The 20,257-nt window shown below is 39.3% G+C and overlaps 1 protein-coding gene across 1 annotated transcript in view; it reads right to left on the bottom strand.

Annotated features, from left to right (window-relative positions):
- The window catches only part of LOC109876723 (NLR family CARD domain-containing protein 3-like), a 32,739-nt gene extending 13,736 nt beyond the window's left edge, over nt 1–19,003 (bottom strand). The window contains exons 1-8 of the mRNA XM_031813741.1: nt 18,950–19,003; nt 12,987–13,040; nt 8,235–8,351; nt 7,913–7,997; nt 7,553–7,781; nt 5,354–7,145; nt 5,056–5,098; nt 4,721–4,728 (exon numbers count right to left, since the gene is read on the bottom strand). Coding sequence (XP_031669601.1) covers nt 4,721–4,728; nt 5,056–5,098; nt 5,354–7,145; nt 7,553–7,781; nt 7,913–7,997; nt 8,235–8,351; nt 12,987–13,024 — 2,312 coding nt within the window. The 5' untranslated portion in view covers nt 13,025–13,040; nt 18,950–19,003. The remainder of the gene's footprint in view (nt 1–4,720; nt 4,729–5,055; nt 5,099–5,353; nt 7,146–7,552; nt 7,782–7,912; nt 7,998–8,234; nt 8,352–12,986; nt 13,041–18,949) is intronic.
- Nucleotides 19,004–20,257: the final 1,254 nt, after the last annotated feature.

Raw genomic sequence — 20,257 nt, 5'->3', positions numbered from 1 at the left:
CATCCGTTTTGTCACCAAAGCCCCATATACTACCCAACACTGCGACCTGTATGCTCTGGCTCCAGGTCATCTACAAGTCTCTGCTAGGTAAAGCCCCACCATATCTCAGCTCACTGGTCACCATAGCAGCAAACACCCGTAGCATGCACTCCAGCAGGTATATTTCACTGGTCATCCCCAAAGCTAACTTCTCCTTTGGCCGCCTTTCATTCCAGTTCTCTGCTGCCAATGACTTGAATGAATTGCAAAAATCACTGAAGCTGTAGTCTTATATTTCCCTCACTAACTTTAAGCATCAGCTGTCAGAGCAGCTTACCGATCATTGCACCTGTACACAGCCAAACTGTAAATAGCCCATCCAACTACCTCATCCCCATATTGTTATTTATTCTTTGCTCCTTTGCACCCCAGTATCTTTACTTGCGCATTCATCTTCCACACATCTATCACTCCAGTGTTTAATTGCTAAATTTGAATTATTCGCCACCATGGCCTATTTATTGCCTTACCTCCCTAATCTTACTACATTTGCATACACTGTATGTAGACTTTTCTATTGTGTTATTGACTGTATGTTTGTTTATCCCATGTGTAACTCAGTGTTGTTTGTGTCGCACTGCTTTGCTTTATCTTGGTCAGGTCGTAGTTATAATTGAGAACTTGTTCTCAACTGGCCTACCTGGTTAAATAAAGGTGAAAAAAAAATATGTAAATTGGTGGAGTGCTGCAGAGATGGTTGCCCTTCTGGAAAGTTCTCCCATCTCCACATAGGAACTCCAGAGCTCTTCCAGCGTGACCACCAGGTTCTTGGTCACCTCCCTGACCAAGTCCCTTCTCCCCTGAATGCTCAGTTTTGCCGGGTGGTCAGCTCTAGGAAGAGTGTTGGTGGTTCCAAACTTGTTCCATTTAAGAATAATTGAGGCCACTGTCTTTTTGGGAGACCTTCAATGCTGCAGAAATGTTTTGGTAGCCTTCCCCAGATCTGTGCCTCCACACAATCCTGTCATGGAACTGAACGGACAATTCCTTCGACCTCATTGCTTGGTTTTTGCTCTGACATGCACTGTCAACTGTGGGACCTTATTTAGACAGGTGTGTGCCTTTCCAAATCATGTCCAATAAATAGCAAAATGTTCAAAAAAATCTGTTTTCACTTTGTCCTTATGGGGTGTTGTGATGTCATTATGGGGTGTTGTGATGTCATTATGGGGTGTTGTGATGTCCTTATGGGGTGTTGTGTGTAGATCGATGAGGATGACATATTTTTTTTAGAATAAGGCTGTAACGTAACAAAATGTGGAAGAAGGGATCTAAATACTTTCCCAATGAACTGTAAATATCTCATGTGACTCGTGAAAAGACTAAGCAATTAGCCCATTAAAATGTTTATCTGACTCCATAAAAATAATTAGCAATATGCAAGATGCTACGGTTGAGTTACACTAATAGACAATGAATAAATGTATGAGAATGGATTCTAAAGAAAAGTGTATTTAATCACTTCGTAAAATGAATGGATTCAAATACAAGACATAAAATTAAGTTACAAGGCATTAACAAGCATTATACAAGTCATTATTCTAAGCATGGTCAGAGAGAGAGAGAGAAACCTCTAGCCTGAAATACCGCAAAAGTCTATGGGGTGGAGAGAGAGATAAAGAAACCTCTAGCCTGAAAGGCCATGCCTCAAAAGTGCATGGGGTAGAGAGAGAGAGATAGAGAAAGAGTATCTCACCACAGCAGGTCATGAACGAATAAGAGAATGACTCTTAGACCCCTTTATGCCTGAGTAGTTTGGATTCAAAACCTGAGTTGTTGACCAATCATATTACTGTACAGTTAACCTCCAATAAGATATCAGACCTACATGATGTAACCTCTGCTTCTCAGAAGTGTCACAATAGTGGTTGGCAAGACCAACACAGAGAATGCTGAATTCTTAAGACAACATGACACATACAGTTGATAGGAAGACTCACTTCGCGGGGCTGCCCTACAGAACTAAATACTACACTTTTGACAACTTTAATACACTATAAGTGAATTTGTCCAAATAAAATCCCCCTTTAAATGGGAGAACTAGATACATAAAGTGATTTAATTTCTAAACGGTAAAAACAGATATGCATGAATACCATCAAATAAAAGGTGACATTCTTTAGTCTCACCTAATGTGAAACATTCTATCTGAATTCCAAAATGTTGAAGCATAGGGGCAAATTTAAAACTGTAAGCTTCACTGTCCAAACACATATAGTGTTCACTATGTGTGCCTAGTAAACACATGTGGATCTGGTGAACAGTTATCACTTGTTGACCAACTACAGGAATACTGACCTCAGAGTCTCCAGTTTACAGTGGGGATTCCCCAGTCCAGCAGAGAGCAGATCCACTCCTGAATCCTTCAGGTCATTGTTACTCAGATCCAGCTCTCTCAGGTGTGAGGGGTTTGATTTCAGAGCTGAAACCAGGGAAGCACAGCCTTCCTCTGTGACTCCACAGCCTGACAGCCTGCAAAGAGTAAAATAATTTTAAAATCACTCTGCTATTCTTTGGTGTTGAAGATCGAATCAAATTGTATGTGTCACATGTGCTGAATACAACAGGTGTAGAGCTTACCGTGAAATACTTACTTTCAAGCCCTTATCCAAAAATGCAGTTTTAAGAAAATTAAGAGTTAAGAAAATATTTACTAAATAGTCAATGTGCAGGGCTACAGGTTAGTTGAGGTATTTGAGGTAATATGTAAATGTAGGTAGGGGTTAAGTGACTATGCATAGATAATAAACAGCGAGTAGCAGCAGCGTAATTTAAAAAAAATGCAAATAGTCCGGGCGGCCATTTGATTAGCTGTTCAGTGGTCCTATGGCTCGGGGGTAGAAGCTGTTAAGAAGCCTTAAGAAGACTTGGCGCTCCAGTACCGCTTGCCATGCAGTAGCAAAGACAACAGTCTATGAATTTTAAGGGCCATCTTCTGACATCGCCTGTTATAGAGGCCCTGGATGGCAGGACGCTTGGCCCCAGTGATGTACTGGGCCGTTCGTACTGCCCTCTGTAGCGCCTTGCGGTTGGAGGATGAGCAGTTGCCATACCAGTGGTTGATGCAACCAGTCATGATGCTCTTGATGGTGCAGCTGTAGAACTTTTTGAGGATCTGAGGACCCATGCCAAATCTTTTCAGTCTCCTGATGGGGAATAGGTGTTGTCGTGCCCTCTTCACAACTTTCTTGGTGTGTTTGGACCATATATATATTGACAGTGAGGTGTCAGATTTAGATTGTATTAAGTATACAGTCCACACCATATCTATTTTGACAGTGAGGTATCAGATTTAGATTGTATTAAGTATACAGTCCACACCATATCTATTTTGACAGTGAGGTATCAGATTTAGATTGTATTAAGTATACAGTCCACACCATATCTATTTTGACAGTGAGGTATCAGATTTAGATTGTATTAAGTATACAGTCCACACCATATCTATTTTGACAGTGAAGATAACATTTTTAAATTGGGCTCTATACTCCAGCATTTGGGATTTGAGATCAATTGTTTCATATGAGGTGACAGTATATAATGTCACCTTTTATTAAAGGGTATGTTTCACAGCTTAGAAATTAAAGCACTTTGTGTATCTAGTCCCCCCCATTTGAAGAAGTCTTAAGTATTTAGACAAATTCACTCACAGTGTATTAAAGTGGTTAAAAACGTAGTATTTGGTCCCATATTTCTTGCATGCAATGACTAAATCAAGCTTGTGACTCAAACTCATTGGTTACATTTGCAGTTTGTTTTGGTTGTGATGATGACTGGAGTCATTTTCATTCCTAAGTGGGTATATAACATGTTTCTAAAAACTACCAAACTAATCCTGATGGGGCCATGATTAAGGGAAAGCAGGAATGATTCATGAATAATCATTTTAATTGAGGAAGTTACAGAGGCTACAACAAAACATGCTAAGCTCTAAGCGCTACCAATAACAGGGGAGGATAGCATTTTTTTCTGAGCTTTGCACCTCTATAACTTTGTCATTCATCATCATTCATGAGTCATCAATGATTATTCCTAATCACAGTTGTATCCACATTAATGTAGAAGTGTTCAGAAACATCTTCTGTTCTTACTGACAATACAAGTGAAGTGACTCCAAAATGACAGGACAGTATTTATTATTCCGTTTCTATTGGGAAAAACACATTCTAAAACCCATCCAAATCAAACGGCAAATGCATCCAATAAGTGTGGAGTCACATGCTTGATGTAATCACAGCAGGCAAGGAATATGAGACCAAAAACTTAACTTATGACAACTTTAATATAATATAAGTGAATCATTAGGAATTATTCAAATGGCAGAACTAGATACATAAAGTGCTTAAATTTCTAAACAGTATAACAGGTATGTATGAACACTGAAAAAAGGTGACATTCTCCACTGTCGCAAGTTTAGTATTTGGTCCCAAACTCGTGGTTTGCATTTGCAGTTTGTTGTGGTTGGGTTTTGGGTTGTGTTTTGCCCAATAGTAGCTGAATGGTGGATGATGACTGGATTAATCATCTGTCTAAGTGAGTAGATAACATGTTTCTAAACAATACTAAAATAATTTGATGATGCCATGATTAAGAAAATCATGTATGAATCATGAATAATAATGAGTGAGAGCTTTACAGAGACTACAGCAAAACATGCTAACCTTTCACCTTTCACCTTTACCCTTTACCCTGAAATAAAAGGTAACACACTGTACTGTCACCTAAAACATTCTATATCAAATCCAAAATGCTGGACGATACCGCAACATTTAAAACTGTAAGCTTCACTGTCCAAACACATATGGTGTGGACTATGTGTGCCTGGTAAACACATGTGGATCTGGTGAACAGTTACCACTTGTTGACCAACTACAGGAATACTGACCTCAGAGTCTCCAGTTTACAGTGTGGATTCCCCAGTCCAGCAGAGAGCAGCTTCACTCCTGAATCCTTCAGGTCATTGTTACTCAGATCCAGCTCTCTCAGGTGTGAGGGGTTTGACTTCAGAGCTGAGACCAGAGAAGCACAACCTTTCTCTTTGACTCCACAGCCTGACAGCCTAACAAAGTGATTTCACAAACACAGTGTTAATTTAACACCAGTAGTGTAGAAGGACAACGGTGGATTCTTTTGGTTTATTCTTTAAAACAAGATATAGATTAATCATCCATCTCCTATAATTGTATGTTCATATTGTTATACTAATGTGAACATCGATGTATTGATTCAATAGGATGTTCAATAATACAGATTGTTCTCTAAACGGAATAATCTTCCTGATAATTAGTACTTAAATGTCATTCTATGGACTCACAGAGCAGCTATGGAGGATTTGACCACTGGCAGCAGCCTCAGAAGACCTTCCTCTGATCTGGAGTATTTCTTCAGGTCAAACACTTCCACCTCCTTCTCTGAAGTCAGCAACACAAAGACCAGAGCTGACCACTGTGCATGTGACAGGTTGGCTCTAGAGAGACTTCCTGAGCTCAGGTAGCTTTGAATCTCCTCCACTAGAGAATGGTCATTCAGTTCATTCAGACAGTGGAACAGATTGATGCACATCTCTGGAGAGGGATTCTCCCTGATCTTCTCCTTGATATACTTGACTGTTTCTTCATGGCTCTGTGAGCTGCTTCTTGTCTCTGTTGGTAGACCTCGTAAGTGCTTCTGATTGGACTCCATAGAGAGGCCCAGAAGGAAGCGGAGGAAAAGGTCCAGGTTTCCCCTCTCACTTTGTAAGGCTTTATCCACAGCACTCTTGTAGAAAGCAACTTCAAGCTGGTCTCTGAATAGCGAAGAAAAGTTACTACTCGTTGAATGCAGTTTGACCATTAGATTCTCATTGTTGTTGATGAATGAGAGGAGCACATATACAGCAGCCAGAAACTCCTGAATGCTCAGATGCACGAAGCAGTACACCTTGTCCTGGTACAGCCCACATTCCTCTTTAAAGAGCTGTGTGCACAATCCTGAGTACACTGAGGCTTCATTGATATCGATGCCAGCCTCTTTCAGGTCTTCTTCATAGAAAATCAGATTGCCATTCACAAGCTGTTGAAAAGCCAGTTTTCCCAGTGACAGAATGCTCTCTTTATTCAAATCTGGACCTGTCTCTTCTTTCCCAAGATACTTTTCATTCTTCTGTCTGGTATAAAACACCACAAGGTGTGTGTACATCTCAGTCAGAGTCTTGGGCATCTCTTCTCTCTTATGTTTCAGCATGTCTTCAAGGACTATTGCAGAAATCCAACAGAACACTGGAATGTGGCACATGATGTGGAGGCTCCTTGATGTCTTTATGTGTGAGATGATTCTGCTGGCCAGGTCATCATCACTGAATCTCTTCCTGAAGTACTCCTCCTTCTGTGGGTCATTGAACCCTCGTACCTCTGTCACCTGGTCAACACACCCTGAAGGGATCTTATTGGCTGCTGTAGGTCGGGAGGTTATCCAGAGGAGAGCAGAGGGAAGCAGATTTCCCTTGATGAGATTTGTCAGCAGAACATCCACTGAAGTTGACATTGTGATGTCACAACATATTTTGTTCTTCTTGAAGTCTAGGGGCAGTCGGCACTCATCCAGACCATCAAAGATGAACAGAACGTTGTACTTGTTGTAGTTGGAGATTCTTGATTCTTTGGTTTCCATTGAGAAGTGATTGAGAAGTTCAATTAAAGTGTGGTTTTCCCCTTTCATTAAATTCAGCTCCCGAAAAGGGAATGAAAATACAAATTGAACATCCTGATTTGCTTTTCCTTCAGCCCAGTCCAGAATGAACTTCTGCACAGAGACTGTTTTTCCAATGCCAGCGACTCCCTTTGTCAGCACAGTTCTGATAGGTTTGTCTTGTCCAGTTAAGGGTTTGAAGATGTCGTTACATTTGATTGCAGTCTCTGGTCTTGCTTGTTTCCTGGTTGTTGTCTCAATCTGTCTCAGCTCATGTTCATTATTGACCTTTCCTGTTCCACCCTCTGTGATGTAGAGCTCTGTGTAGATCTTATTGAGAAGTGTTGGGTTTCCTTGTTTAGCGATCCCCTCAAATACACATTGAAACTTCTTCTTTAGATGAGATTTGAGTTCACATTGGCAAATCATAGCAAGCTCATCTGAATGAAGAAAGAACACAGAGGATATTAATATTACGTCTGTTTTAATGCTTACAGTTTTGTAGGAATGTGTTATAAAGTTGTACCTTATAATAATTTATTTTCTTAACTGCCTGTATAAATGTGTAAATGTTTTTTTATAATGAATTACACACTGGTGTGACTTATTATTATTATTATTGATGATGTCATTAATATTTTGTCTCTCTCTCTCCTCTCTGTCTCTCCTCTCTCTGTCTAAATACATCAACACAACACATTCCATTGCAACTTGATGAGGCCACTAGGTGTTGTGTTAAGGCTGCTACAATATCATTGAGTTACACAGCTACTTTAGCTGTACTTTATCTACAGTTTTTATATGTTTGTTATAAAACAACATTCAACATGAGGCAGACAGGTCTTACTTTTCTCCAGTGTGTCAGCAAGCTCCTTCTGGTTCATTTTCCTCAGGACGTGCAGTGCGATCTTCAGAGCCCCCTCTCTGGCACTGCTCTCCTGCTTCTCATCTTCAGCATCCACCACTTCCTCATCGTGCTTCTGACTCTCAAAGCCTTCTGGGAGTTCTGGATTAAGAATCCTCTTGAACATCTTCAGCTCATTCTTCACAAATGTCATAATATTCTCTTCAAGCAACTGAAATAAATTAAGTTCATAAGTTAAGCAAGAGAAGAAATGCTTTCTCATTAACACTCATTAATGAATGATTGACAGATCAACTTTACTTGATGTAAACAAAAGTAAATGTACATAACAGGACCACATACACTGAATATGGAGGTCAGGTCTGTTTGCTGACTCTGGGAAGACTGACCACTGAGAATCTCTGACTCTGATCTCTCCTGTTGGTTTCTGTGGACAAAACATGAGATTTTCCAGGGAGCGCACACACACACACAAACACACTCACACACTCACACACACACACTGAGGGAATGTTGTGTTTGTTTAACATAGTTTTAGGACTAAGAAATGGAAAAAAAGATTAGCCTGAATGTAATGAAAACAACAAATGTAATTGGAACATTTGAGAGGAGAAATGACTAGAGACAGTGTTGTTTAACTCACTGACCCATTAGTTATTCTTACCTTTGTTCAGTAGAAAAGTCTCCCTGTCTAAAATATATAGGAGGTTCCATAGACCGGTCACTCTTCATAGACACACAGCTGGGTACAGGGGAGGCTGGTCCCTCCTGCTTGATTGGGCTTCAACACAACAGAGACAAACATTACATCTCTCTGAGCTCAGATGGTGAAACATAAGAAAAGTTTAATTCCAAAATGCTATATATCCAATTTCAGAAATGTTGGTAAATTAGCTGTCATTGTTTAAAGAAATTATAAAAACAATCATTTTTTTGCTAAATATCTGCCTCACTCTCAGAGAAATAAGTGGTACTGCTATGTTTAACACAGTCAAATGTAACAAATAACTGAATGTTTAATAAAGAACTGTACAAATTATTAATTAGTGACATCAATATATATATATATATTTAATATATACAATTAAATAAAGAAATATGAGATCTGTATGTAAATATTTACAATTTACATTTGAGTCATTTAGCAGATGTTCTTAACCAGGGCCCAGTTTCGCAAAGATTCTCAAAGTTAATTCCCCAAACCATCAATATTAACGTTGCACTTGAACACGTTTATAATCTAACGCTTGCCTCAGACCAATCAGAAGAGCTAAGTGAGTCGTTAGATACTTGTTTTGCCCTCCTGTGCCAATGTAAACGCAGAAGATTTCTGCTAAACATAAAATCACATTGTTTATCTGTCTATCTGTGACCACCTATAACTTTAGAACAAAGTTGACTACAAATACAAAGTTGCCAATGTCTTTGCAATTGATATAAACAAGTGACGTAGAAAAATGTTATTCAAATTTAAACAGAGATGACTGCATTAATGTATTAAAATATAGACAGTAGGCTAGGCCTATTTCAATCATATTGAAATACATTGCATGTTCTATCAATTGAGTTCTATTTTGCTACTTGTTGACTACGGTCTCTAATTTGTCTCAATATATTTCATGATGTGTAGCCTAACACGTGCACAATGACGTGCCAAATCCGTGATTTAATGCATTTTTATGAGGTCGCATTAGATAGAATATGCCGCCTCAATGTTTGCAGCCGTAGGTGGTAATATCTCTCTAGGAGCTGATCCGTTGTCAGTTTTGTGAAATAATCATAATGTTAAGGAAAGATTTGAATGTAGAAAGCTGAGAGCAGCGATCCCTTTCTTTCGATCCTATCAACACATACTCCGAAGGACATACATAGCGACCGTTCTCTCTGCGTGGTGCACGTGTACGTAGGAACCGCATGTTACGTATTACATTTAAATGATCAAAACAGCCATAGAAGGAATTATGGTTTTGCGCTTTGAACATAGGGTGTCAGATTATTGTTTTGTTGTGTTTTCATTCTTTTTGCCACCTGAACAGTCCACATGGGGTAGAGATGCATCCCCCTTCTATAGTCATATAGTCTTCTATAGTCATAGTCAAGTATACCTATATACAGAATCAGGTGCTATTTACATATGTGGGGATCTTAACAGTGGAATTGGGAGGTTAGATGACTATAAAAATGATAGACATTGATGATATTCCATCGCGTGTTGCTTTGGATGACTGTGTTAATCATCATGGGGAAACCCTGTTAGAATTCTTTCAGCGATTCTAAAATGTCTATTATTAATGGAAGGATATGCCCCTTAAGCGATAACTTTACATCCATATTTGGCAAAGGAAAAGCTGTAGTGGACTATATAGTTACCCTCCACGACTGTATAGAAACTTTTTTGGAATGTAAGGTGTTACCCCCTAACCAGATGGTTGAAGAATGCCGATGTTTTGACTTAATTGGAGAAAAAACTACATGTAAGAACATAAATATGCCAAATTACTTTCTATGTTCTGAAATGGCATGTAGAGCTCTGGTGGAACACATCGAAACTCTGCAAAGATACATTTGATTTTTTTTAACTTTTATTTACAGAGGCAAGTCAGATAAGAACAAATTCTTATTTACATTGACAGCCTACCTACAGGTCAGACATAGTAGTACGGCGCCCCTGGAGAAATTGATGGTTAAGTGCCTTGCTCAAGGACACCTCAACAGGTTTTTTCACATTGTCGTCTCGGGTATTCGAAACAGCAACCTTTCGGTTACTGGCCCAACGCTCTAACAGTTAGGCTACCTGCCGCCTCTAAATGTATATGTGTGATATGAAACATTTTGTGATATCATATATTCTGAAATGGGGAACAACGATGCGAATAAAGAATACACCCCGAAGTCCAGGAAAGTTTACAAGCTGAACACGCCTTACTGGAATGATGAGTTAGGGGTCTATGGTCAGTATTGCGCAAGGCTGAGTACTTATTACAGTGTAAAGATAGGAATATAAGAGAACATTTTAGGAATGAATTTAAGAAACAACAGCATATGTTTGATAAAAGACTGCGCCTATTCAAATGGAGATATCAGAGAGAGCAGTTACTACACTTTAAGGAGATACAGACAAGAAATCCTCAACAGTTTTGAAGCGAAATAAACAAGTTAGGACCAAAACGAAGTAAGAAAATTCCAATGGAAGTCAGGGAAGAGCAGGGGGGCTGAACTCTGATATTACACAGGTTCTTAAGGAGTGGGAGAAGGGGTTTGCTAGTTTGTTCTCAGGTAACAAAAATGCGGCATATTTTGAAGAATAACTTTATAAAGATATATGTTCCCTGAGAACTAAACTGGACAATACAGTTGTAGAACATTCTTATACAGTTGAAGCCGGAAGTTTACATCCACCTTCAGCCAAATACATTTAAACACATTTTTTCACAATTCCTGACATTTAATCCTCGTAAAAATTCCCTGTCTTACGTCAGTTAGGATCACCACTTTATTTTAAGAATGTTAAATGTCAGAATAATAGTAGAGAGAATGATTTATTTCAGCTTTTATTTCTTTCATCACATTACCAATAGGTCAGAAGTTTCATACACTCAATTAGTATTTGGTAGCATTTCCTTTAAATTGTTTAAGGATATTTTAGCCTATAGTTTGTTAAATACAGGCGTTGATGGGAAATTGTATCACGCAATCCAGTCTCTTTACAAAGTACCAATTGCTTGTGTGGGTGTTAATGAATATCGTACAGATAGGTTTCCCACATCCTCGGGTGTAAAACAAGGAGAACAAGGAGACGCCTTATCATCAACTTTGTTTGCTATGTTTATAAATTATTTGGCAAAAGAAGATTAATCATGAACCCAAAGTGAAAACGTTTTGTTTGATTAAGGGTGAATTTGTGTGAGAGAGACATTAAGTATAAACTACCTAAAAGCAGGAGATCTTTATGTGCACAGGTAACATCAGGGATATTGCCTCCATGTATTGAAACAGGTAGGTATTGTGGTGAAACTGGAATGAGGAAAGATTATGTAACTATTGTGACCTCGAAGAAATAGAGAATGATACTCATTTCATCCTCTGTTGCCCTTTCTACCACCACATATGTATGCTCTTATTCCAGAAAGCACACCAGATATACACTGGACTTATGTGGCTGAGCCATGAGGAGAGACTGAAAGGTTTTTCTCCCTGTTGTGTATTTCCGTTTTCGGAATATTTAGATAAATCCTGGAATAAAAGAAAACGGGATAGCTATAATTAAATGATAAAGATATTTCGTTTCTATGTGGTAAATGGTACGTGTGTATATAGATTGTGTATAGGCTTGTCTCCCATATGAATCTTCTATGTGGTAAATGGTACGTGTGTTTATAGATTGTGTATAGGCTTGTCTCCCATATGAATCTTCTATGTGGTAAATGGTACGTGTGTATATAGATTGTGTATAGGCTTGTCTCCCATATGAATCTTCTATGTGGTAAATGGTACGTGTGTATATAGATTGTGTATAGGCTTGTCTCCCATATGAATCTTCTCTTGTGCCAGACCGGGTTCAAATTCCTTCTGTTTAATTTTTCTGGATTTATTTATCTGTATATGTTATGTATGTTTGTATGTGTATATGCAGTGTGTATATATTTATGTTTGTGTATATGTATGTATGTATACTTTTTACTGCTCTAGCGATATAATTATTGTTTCGACAACCATATTTATTATGTATTGATTTGTATCTGTAATGTTTTCCCTCTTTATGCTATGTGCAATGCAGAGAGCACGGGAAGTAGAATTATCACTGAATTACCACACTGAATTACTGTTATATTAGTTTATGTGTCAATTATTCCAATAAGGGATGGCTTGCCAACTGTCGATTTGACACGAAAAATTGCTTTCATTCATACAGTACAGTTGCCGTATTTTAGTTTGATAATCCTGTTGTTGCACAAATTGTCCTACACAACAGGCAATGCAAACTTGTAGTGTTTTCCGAGGTTTAAAAAGTCTTTTAAAGTTCGTAATTTCCAATTTCAATTTCAGACTTGATTGAAAAAAGTGTATCAACCCCTGTCCATTCATTATAAAACCCATAATAATTTACATTTCCTGATGCTGTAGGATTATTTTCCTGCTGTGAGAAAATGGGTCAAATGTTTCGATTTGTGCATTCATTTTAAGATTGCTAAGTGAGACAACCACATATCACAGTCAAATATACAGAATATAAACATTCAATTACAGCTAAACAATGGATATATAGCATTTTACAAAAACACTAGCATTTTCATACTCATCAAAACATGTAAGATAACAAACAGCAAACAGCAATCATTTATGATCACCTTTTTTGTGGAAATAGGGTTTTGGAAATAAAATGTTCATAAATGATTTAAAATGTGTGTCATCTCACCTCTTAGCTGTGGTGTCATGTTCCAATGAGAGACTCATTTTAGAGCACTGACCCCTAAACAGAGATCCAGCATGTTGGTTGTGGTGAACACAGTGACAACTAATTATTGTATGTCAAATGATCTCTACTATTCATTATATCTTGGAAATAAAACATTTACTATCAGACATATCCAAACAGTCTGGTGATTTAATGCAATCACATGTAGTTGTGACATCACTTCTCCATGGTAACTGTCAATAATAATAATAATAAGTCACAGTTTGTTAAGGTAGTTCTAGACAGTGCAGCAACACAAGGTCATGTCTCACTTATTTTTATTCATTAAAAGTAGGCTATTATCTATCAATCTGTTATTTTCTAAACGAATCTGAATAAAAAACGAGAGCATACAGGTCGCAGTGGTGGGTAGTATATTGGGCTTTGGTGACAAAACGGATGGCACTGTGATAGACTGCATCCAATTTGCTGAGTAGAGTATTGGAGGATATTTTGTAAATGACATCGCCGAAGTCAGGGATCGGTAGGATAGTCGGTTTTACAAGGGTATGTTTGGCATCATGAGTGAAGGGGACTTTGTTGCGAAATAGGAAGCCGATTCTAGATTTTCATTTTGGATGCATAATGTGAGTCTGGAAGGAGAGTTTAAAATCTAACCAGACACCTAGGTATTTGTAGATGTCCACATATTCTAAATCAGAACCGTCGAGAGTAGTGATGTTGGACGGGCGGGCAGGTGCTGGTAGCGATCGGTTGAAGAGCATGCATTTAGTTTTACATGCATTTAAGAGCAGTTGGAGGCCACGGAAGGAGGGTTGTATGGCATTGAAGCTCGTCTGGAGGTTAATTAACACAGTATCCAAAGAAAGGCCAGAAGTATATAGATTGGTATCGTCTGCGTAGAGGTGGATCAGAGAATCACCAGCAGCAAGAACGACATATTTGATTAATACAGAGAAAAGAGTCGACCCGAGAATTGAACCCAGTGGCACCCCCATAGAGACTGCCAGAGGTCCGGACAACAGGCCCTCCGATTTGACACACTGAACTCTGTCTGAGAAGCAGGTGGTGAACCAGGCGAGGCAGTCATTTGAGAAACCAAGGCTGTTGAGTCTGCCAATAAGAATGTGGTGATTGACAGAGTCCATAGCCTTGGCCAGGTCGATGAAGACGGCTGCACAGTATTGTCTCTTATCAATGGAGGTTATGATATCGTTTACGACCTTGAGCGTGGCTGAGGTGCACCCATGACCAGCTCGGAAACCAGATTGCATAGCGGAGAAGGTACGGTGGGATTCTAAATGGTCGGTGATCTGTTTGTTAACTTGGCTTTCGAATACCTTAGATAGGCAGGGCAGGATAGATATAGGTCTGCAGCAGTTTGGGTCTAGTGTCTCCCCCTTTGAAGAGGGGGATGACCGCGACGATACAAAAGAGAGGTTGAACAGGCTAGTAATAGGTAATAGGGGTTATAACAATTTCGGCTGATCATTTTAGAAAGAGAGGATCCAGATTGTCGCATCCTGCTGAGTTGTAGGGGTCCAGATTTTGCAGCTCTTTCAGAACATCAGCTGTCTGGATTTAGGTGAAGGAGAAATGGTGAAGGCTTGGGCAAGTTGCTGTGGGGTGTGCAAGGCTGTTGACCGGGGTAGGGGTGGCCAGGTGTAAAGCATCGCCAGCCGTAGAAAAATGCTTATTGAAATTCTCAATTGTCATGAATTTATCAGTGGTGACAGTGTTTCCTAGCCTCAGTGCAGAGGGAAGCTGGGAGGAGGTGTTCTTATTCTCCATGGACTTTACAGTGTCCCAGAGCTTTTTGGAGTTTGTGCTGCAGGATGCAAATATCTGTTTGAAAAAGCTAGCCTTTGCTTTCCTAACTGCCTGTGTGTATTGTCCCCTAACTTCCCTGAAAAGTTGCATATTGCGGGGGCTATTCAATTCTAATTCAGTACGCCACAGTATGTTTTTGTGCTGGTCAAGGGCAGTCAGGTCTGGAGTGAACCACGGGCTATATCTGTTCCTGGTTCTACATTTTTTTGAATGGGGCATGCTTATTTATGATTGTGAGGAAATCACTTTAAAGAATAACCAGGCAACCTCTACTGACGGGATGAGGTCAATGTCCTTCCAGGATACCTGGGCCAGGTCGATTAGAAAGGCCTGCTCGCTGAAGTGTTTTAGGGAGCGTTTGACAGTGATGAGGGGTGGTCGTTTGACCGTTTGCTATTACACTCGAAATTGACATCCTGTTTCCATTGATCATCCTTGAGATGTTTCTACAACTTGATTGGAGTCCAGCTGGGGTAAATTCTATTTACTGGACATGCTTTGGAAAGCCACACACCTGTCTATATAAGGTTCCACATGTCAGGACCCGGTAACGAACCCGGGTCTCCGGAGTGAGAAACAGTCACTTAACCAACTGAACCACGAGTAGTCGGCAGAACCCAGAAGATGAGGCAGACACAGCAATACTTGATTGGAGTATTTAATAAAGTAAAAAAGGAAAGTCCTTCAGGCAAACATATAACTCCACAACGTCAAAAGTAATTCCACGAGAACAAAGGTAATCCTCCAAGACAAAAAGGTAAATCCACAGGGTGGTAGGTATAGAATGAAAAAACCTCAAAGGATACTCAAAAATGTATGAACAAGAACAAAAACAGAATTCCACAAGAGAGTCCAACGGGAGCCACAAAAGTTCACAGCATACTAGGGCTGGGTGCTAACATACAAACACAGAGCAAAGAACTGAGGAAAACTAAGGGTTAAATACAATCAGGGGAAACGAGGCACAGGTGCAAATAATAACAGGGAACAAGGGAGAACAAAAGGGTCAAAAAGCACAATGGGGGCATCTAGTGACCAAAGACTGGAACAACCCTGGCCAAATCCTGACACCACAGTTGACAGTGCAAGTCAGAGCAAAAACCAGGCCATGAGGTCCAGACAACTTCTGTGGAGATGCAGCACTCCCCCAATCAGGCCTTTATGGTAGAGTGGCCAGATGGAAGCCACTCCTCAGTAAAAGGCACATGACAGCCCGCTTGGAGTTTGCCAAAAGGCACCTAAAGGATTCTCAGACCATGAGAAACAAGATGATCTGCTCTGATGAAACCAAGATTGAACTATTGGGCTGAATGCAAAGCGCACATCTGGAGGAAACCTGCACCATCCGTATGGTGAAGCAAAAATGTATAGAAATCCATTTTTACTGCGTCATTATGCGGTATTGTGTGTATATTGATGAGGGGGAAAACTATTTAATCAATTTTAGAATAACTTAACAACATGTGGAAAAAGTTAAGAGGTCTGAATACTTTCCGAATGCACTATATCAAACTAACTCGACTATTAAATATAACAGTTCTATGATAGTTATATAACAGTTCTATGATAGTTCTATGATAGTTCTATGATAGTTCTATGATAGTTATATAACAGTTCTATGATAGTTATATAACAGTTCTATGATAGTTATATGATAGTTATATACCAGTTCTATAATAGTTATATGATAGTTCTATAACAGTTCTATGATAGTTCTATAATAGTTCTATGATAGTTATATGATAGTTATATACCAGTTCTATAATAGTTCTATGATAGTTATATAACAGTTCTATGATAGTTATATAATAGGTCTATGATAGTTCTATAACAGTTCTATAATAGTTCTATGATAGTTCTATAACAGTTCTATAATAGTTCTATGATAGTTCTATAACAGTTCTATAACAGTTCTATAATAGTTCTATGATAGTTCTATAACAGTTCTATGATAGTTCTATAATAGTTCTATGATAGTTCTATAACAGTTCTATGATAGTTCTATAACAGTTCTATGATAGTTCTATAATAGTTCTATGATAGTTCTATAACAGTTCTATGATAGTTCTATAACAGTTCTATGATAGTTCTATAATAATTCTATGATAGTTCTATAACAGTTCTATGATAGTTCTATAACAGTTCTATGATAGTTATATAACAGTTCTATGATAGTTCTATAATAGTTCTATGATAGTTATATAATAGTTCTATGATAGTTATATAATAGTTCTATGATAGTTATATAACAGTTCTATGATAGTTCTATAACAGTTCTATGATAGTTCTATAACAGTTCTATGATAGTTATATAACAGTTCTATGATAGTTATATAACAGTTCTATGATAGTTCTATAATAGTTCTATGATAGTTCTATAACAGTTCTATGATAGTTCTATAACAGTTCTATGATAGTTATATAACAGTTCTATGATAGTTCTATAACAGTTCTATGATAGTTCTATAACAGTTCTATGATAGTTCTATAACAGTTCTATGATAGTTATATAATAGTTCTATGATAGTTATATAACAGTTCTATGATAGTTCTATAATAGTTCTATAATAGTTCTATAACAGTTCTATGACAGTTCTATGATAGTTATATAACAGTTCTATGCCCGTCTTTCCTTCAAATGTAATACATTTATCCGACTTCTAATATTGCAAATAAATGTGTGCCACAGTTTCAACAACCGTATTGTAACTGCATCGGCTACAAACATACTTTTAATTTCATATCATGAAATCACATAACTTCTGATGATCACTGGTGCTGCCACCTGTTTTCTTGCAGATGAAGTAGCCTGTTATATGGAACTCATTAAACCAGCCTGAACAACAGTGCATAAAATATGTCAAATGGTTCAACAAGAAGGGTCAAAAGAGAATCCTGTCCTCCTGATATAGCCATGTACATTAAAAGTATTCCTTCCCAGTGCTCTGGCCCTCACCAACAGGCCATCTGGCCCTCACCAACAGGCCATCTGGCCCTCACCAACAGGCCATCTGGCCCTCACCAACAGACCATCTGGCCCTCACCAACAGGCCATCTGGCCCTCACCAACAGGCCATCTGGCCCTCACCCACAGGCCATCTGGCCCTTACCAACAGACCATCTGGCCCTCACCAACAGGCCATCTGGCCCTCACCAACAGGCCATCTGGCCCTCACCAACAGGCCATCTGGCCCATAGAGACTAAAGGACTATACACTCTAAGCTACACCCCACATCAAGCCATCTCTGATCTGTACACTAGATAACTGCACTATACTTCATTTGCACTCTGTTCATCTATCTTAGATATATTTATACTGATACTGTAAATGTGTACATCCACTGTATATCAACTCTATACCCACTGTACTGTATATTTGTATAGCCAATGTATATCAACTGTATACTCACTGTGCTGTATATGTGTATATCCACTGCTCATTCTCTTATAGCTCTATGCTCACTCTACCTAGTTGTGTATAAGGTTGTACCTAAACTTTGTGTAAACTCCTCTGTCTGTATTCTGTCTCTAAATGTTGTCTATCACTAGTAGCACCATGTTACCAAGTAATATTCTTAGTACAGATGTAGGATCTTAATTTGTCAAGTGATTGAGATATGTTCCATTCTGCTGAGAGAGCACCTTCCTGATGACTAGCACTCTGTATATTCTTATGGATGTGGCCTGAGCTGGATTGTGAAGCTAACTGAAGCTGGCTAGCTTCAGAAAACCAGTACATCTAGCTTGCATGATAGTTTCCTTATCAGGCAGACATCAACAGCCGAGTCGTAGGCTACTACCTGGGTCGTATTCATTAGTTTACACCACAGCCAAGCGTTTTAAAATGTTTAATAAACGGTTTATTCCAAATGCTGTACAACGTGACCTAAACAGTCTCCGTTGCCAAATGTTTTGCTATGGTGGACACTAATGAACACACACCACATGTTTTGAGGAAGTGTACGTTGTTGTTAGTCAACTATATAAATAAACACAACAATATCATCAACTATATGAATATACATAACAATATCATCAACAACATGAATACACATAACAATATCATCAACAACATGAATACACATAACAATATCATCAACAACATGAATACACACAACAATCATCATCTTACCTTTAATCTCTCTCAACAGAAGCAGAGTCTGGATGATCATTTGGTCGTCGTAAGTTCCTTTCATTTGCTTTACTCATTTACATATCAGGTTCTGCCTGTTCTCTCTCCCACTCCCTCTCTCCCCATGGGGGTAGCAGCTCCTCTCTCAATTCAATTTTTCAATTCAAGGGCTTTATTGGCATGGGAAACATGTGTTAACATTGCCAAAGCAAGTGAGGTAGACAACATACAAAGTGAATATATAAAGTGAAAAACAACAAAAATGAACAGTAAACATTACACATACAGAAGTTTCAAAACAGTAAAGACATTACAAATGTCATATTATATATATATACAGTGTTCTAACAATGTACAAATGGCTAAAGGACACAAGATAAAATAAATAAGCATAAATATGGGTTGTATTTACAATGGTGTTTGTTCTTCACTGGTTGCCCTTTTCTCGTGGCAACAGGTCACAAATCTTGCTGCTGTGATGGCACACTGTGGAATTTCACCCAGTAGATATGGGAGTTTTTCAAAATTGGATTTGTTTTCGAATTCTTTGTGGATCTGTGTAATCTGAGGGAAATATGTCTCTCTAATATGGTCATACATTGGGCAGGAGGTTAGGAAGTGCAGCTCAGTTTCCACCTCATTTTGTGGGCAGTGAGCACATAGCCTGTCTTCTCTTGAGAGCCAAGTCTGCCTACGGCGGCCTTTCTCAATAGCAAGGCTATGCTCTCCAACTCCCTCTCTCTTTATAGTGCTCCTTGGCATACATTCTACAAGTGTCTAGAACTCTATTCGAAGGATGTGACATTCTTCCACTCCTCTCTCCCCAGGGGTTGCAGCTCCACTCTCCCCAGGGGTTTCAGCTCCACTCTCCCCATGGGGGTAGCAACTCCTCTCTCCCCATGGGGGTAGCAGCTCCTCTCTCTCCAGGGGTAGCAGCTCCTCTCTCTCCAGGGGTAGCAGCTCCTCTCTCCCCAGGGGTTGCAGCTCCACTCTCCCCATGGGGGTAGCAACTCCTCTCTCCCCATGGGGGTAGCAGCTCCTCTCTCCCAGAGGTAGCAGCTCCTCTCTCTCCAGGGATAGCAGCTCCTCTCTCCCCAGGGGTAGCAACTCCTCTCTCACCATGGGGGTAGCAGCTCCTCTCTCCCCAGAGGTAGCAGCTCCTCTCTCTCCAGGGATAGCAGCTCCTCTCTCCCCAGAGGTAGCAGCTCCTCTCTCTCCAGGTGTAGCAGCTCCTCTCTCCCCAGGGGTTGCAGCTCCTCTCTCCCCATGGGGGTAGTAGCTCCTCTCTCCCCAGAGGTAGCAACTCCT

Source organism: Oncorhynchus kisutch, unplaced genomic scaffold (assembly GCF_002021735.2).
Source record: "Oncorhynchus kisutch isolate 150728-3 unplaced genomic scaffold, Okis_V2 Okis06b-Okis10b_hom, whole genome shotgun sequence".
NCBI classification, from domain to species: Eukaryota; Metazoa; Chordata; class Actinopteri; order Salmoniformes; family Salmonidae; genus Oncorhynchus; species Oncorhynchus kisutch.
This window is presented reverse-complemented; position numbering and strand designations above follow the sequence as displayed.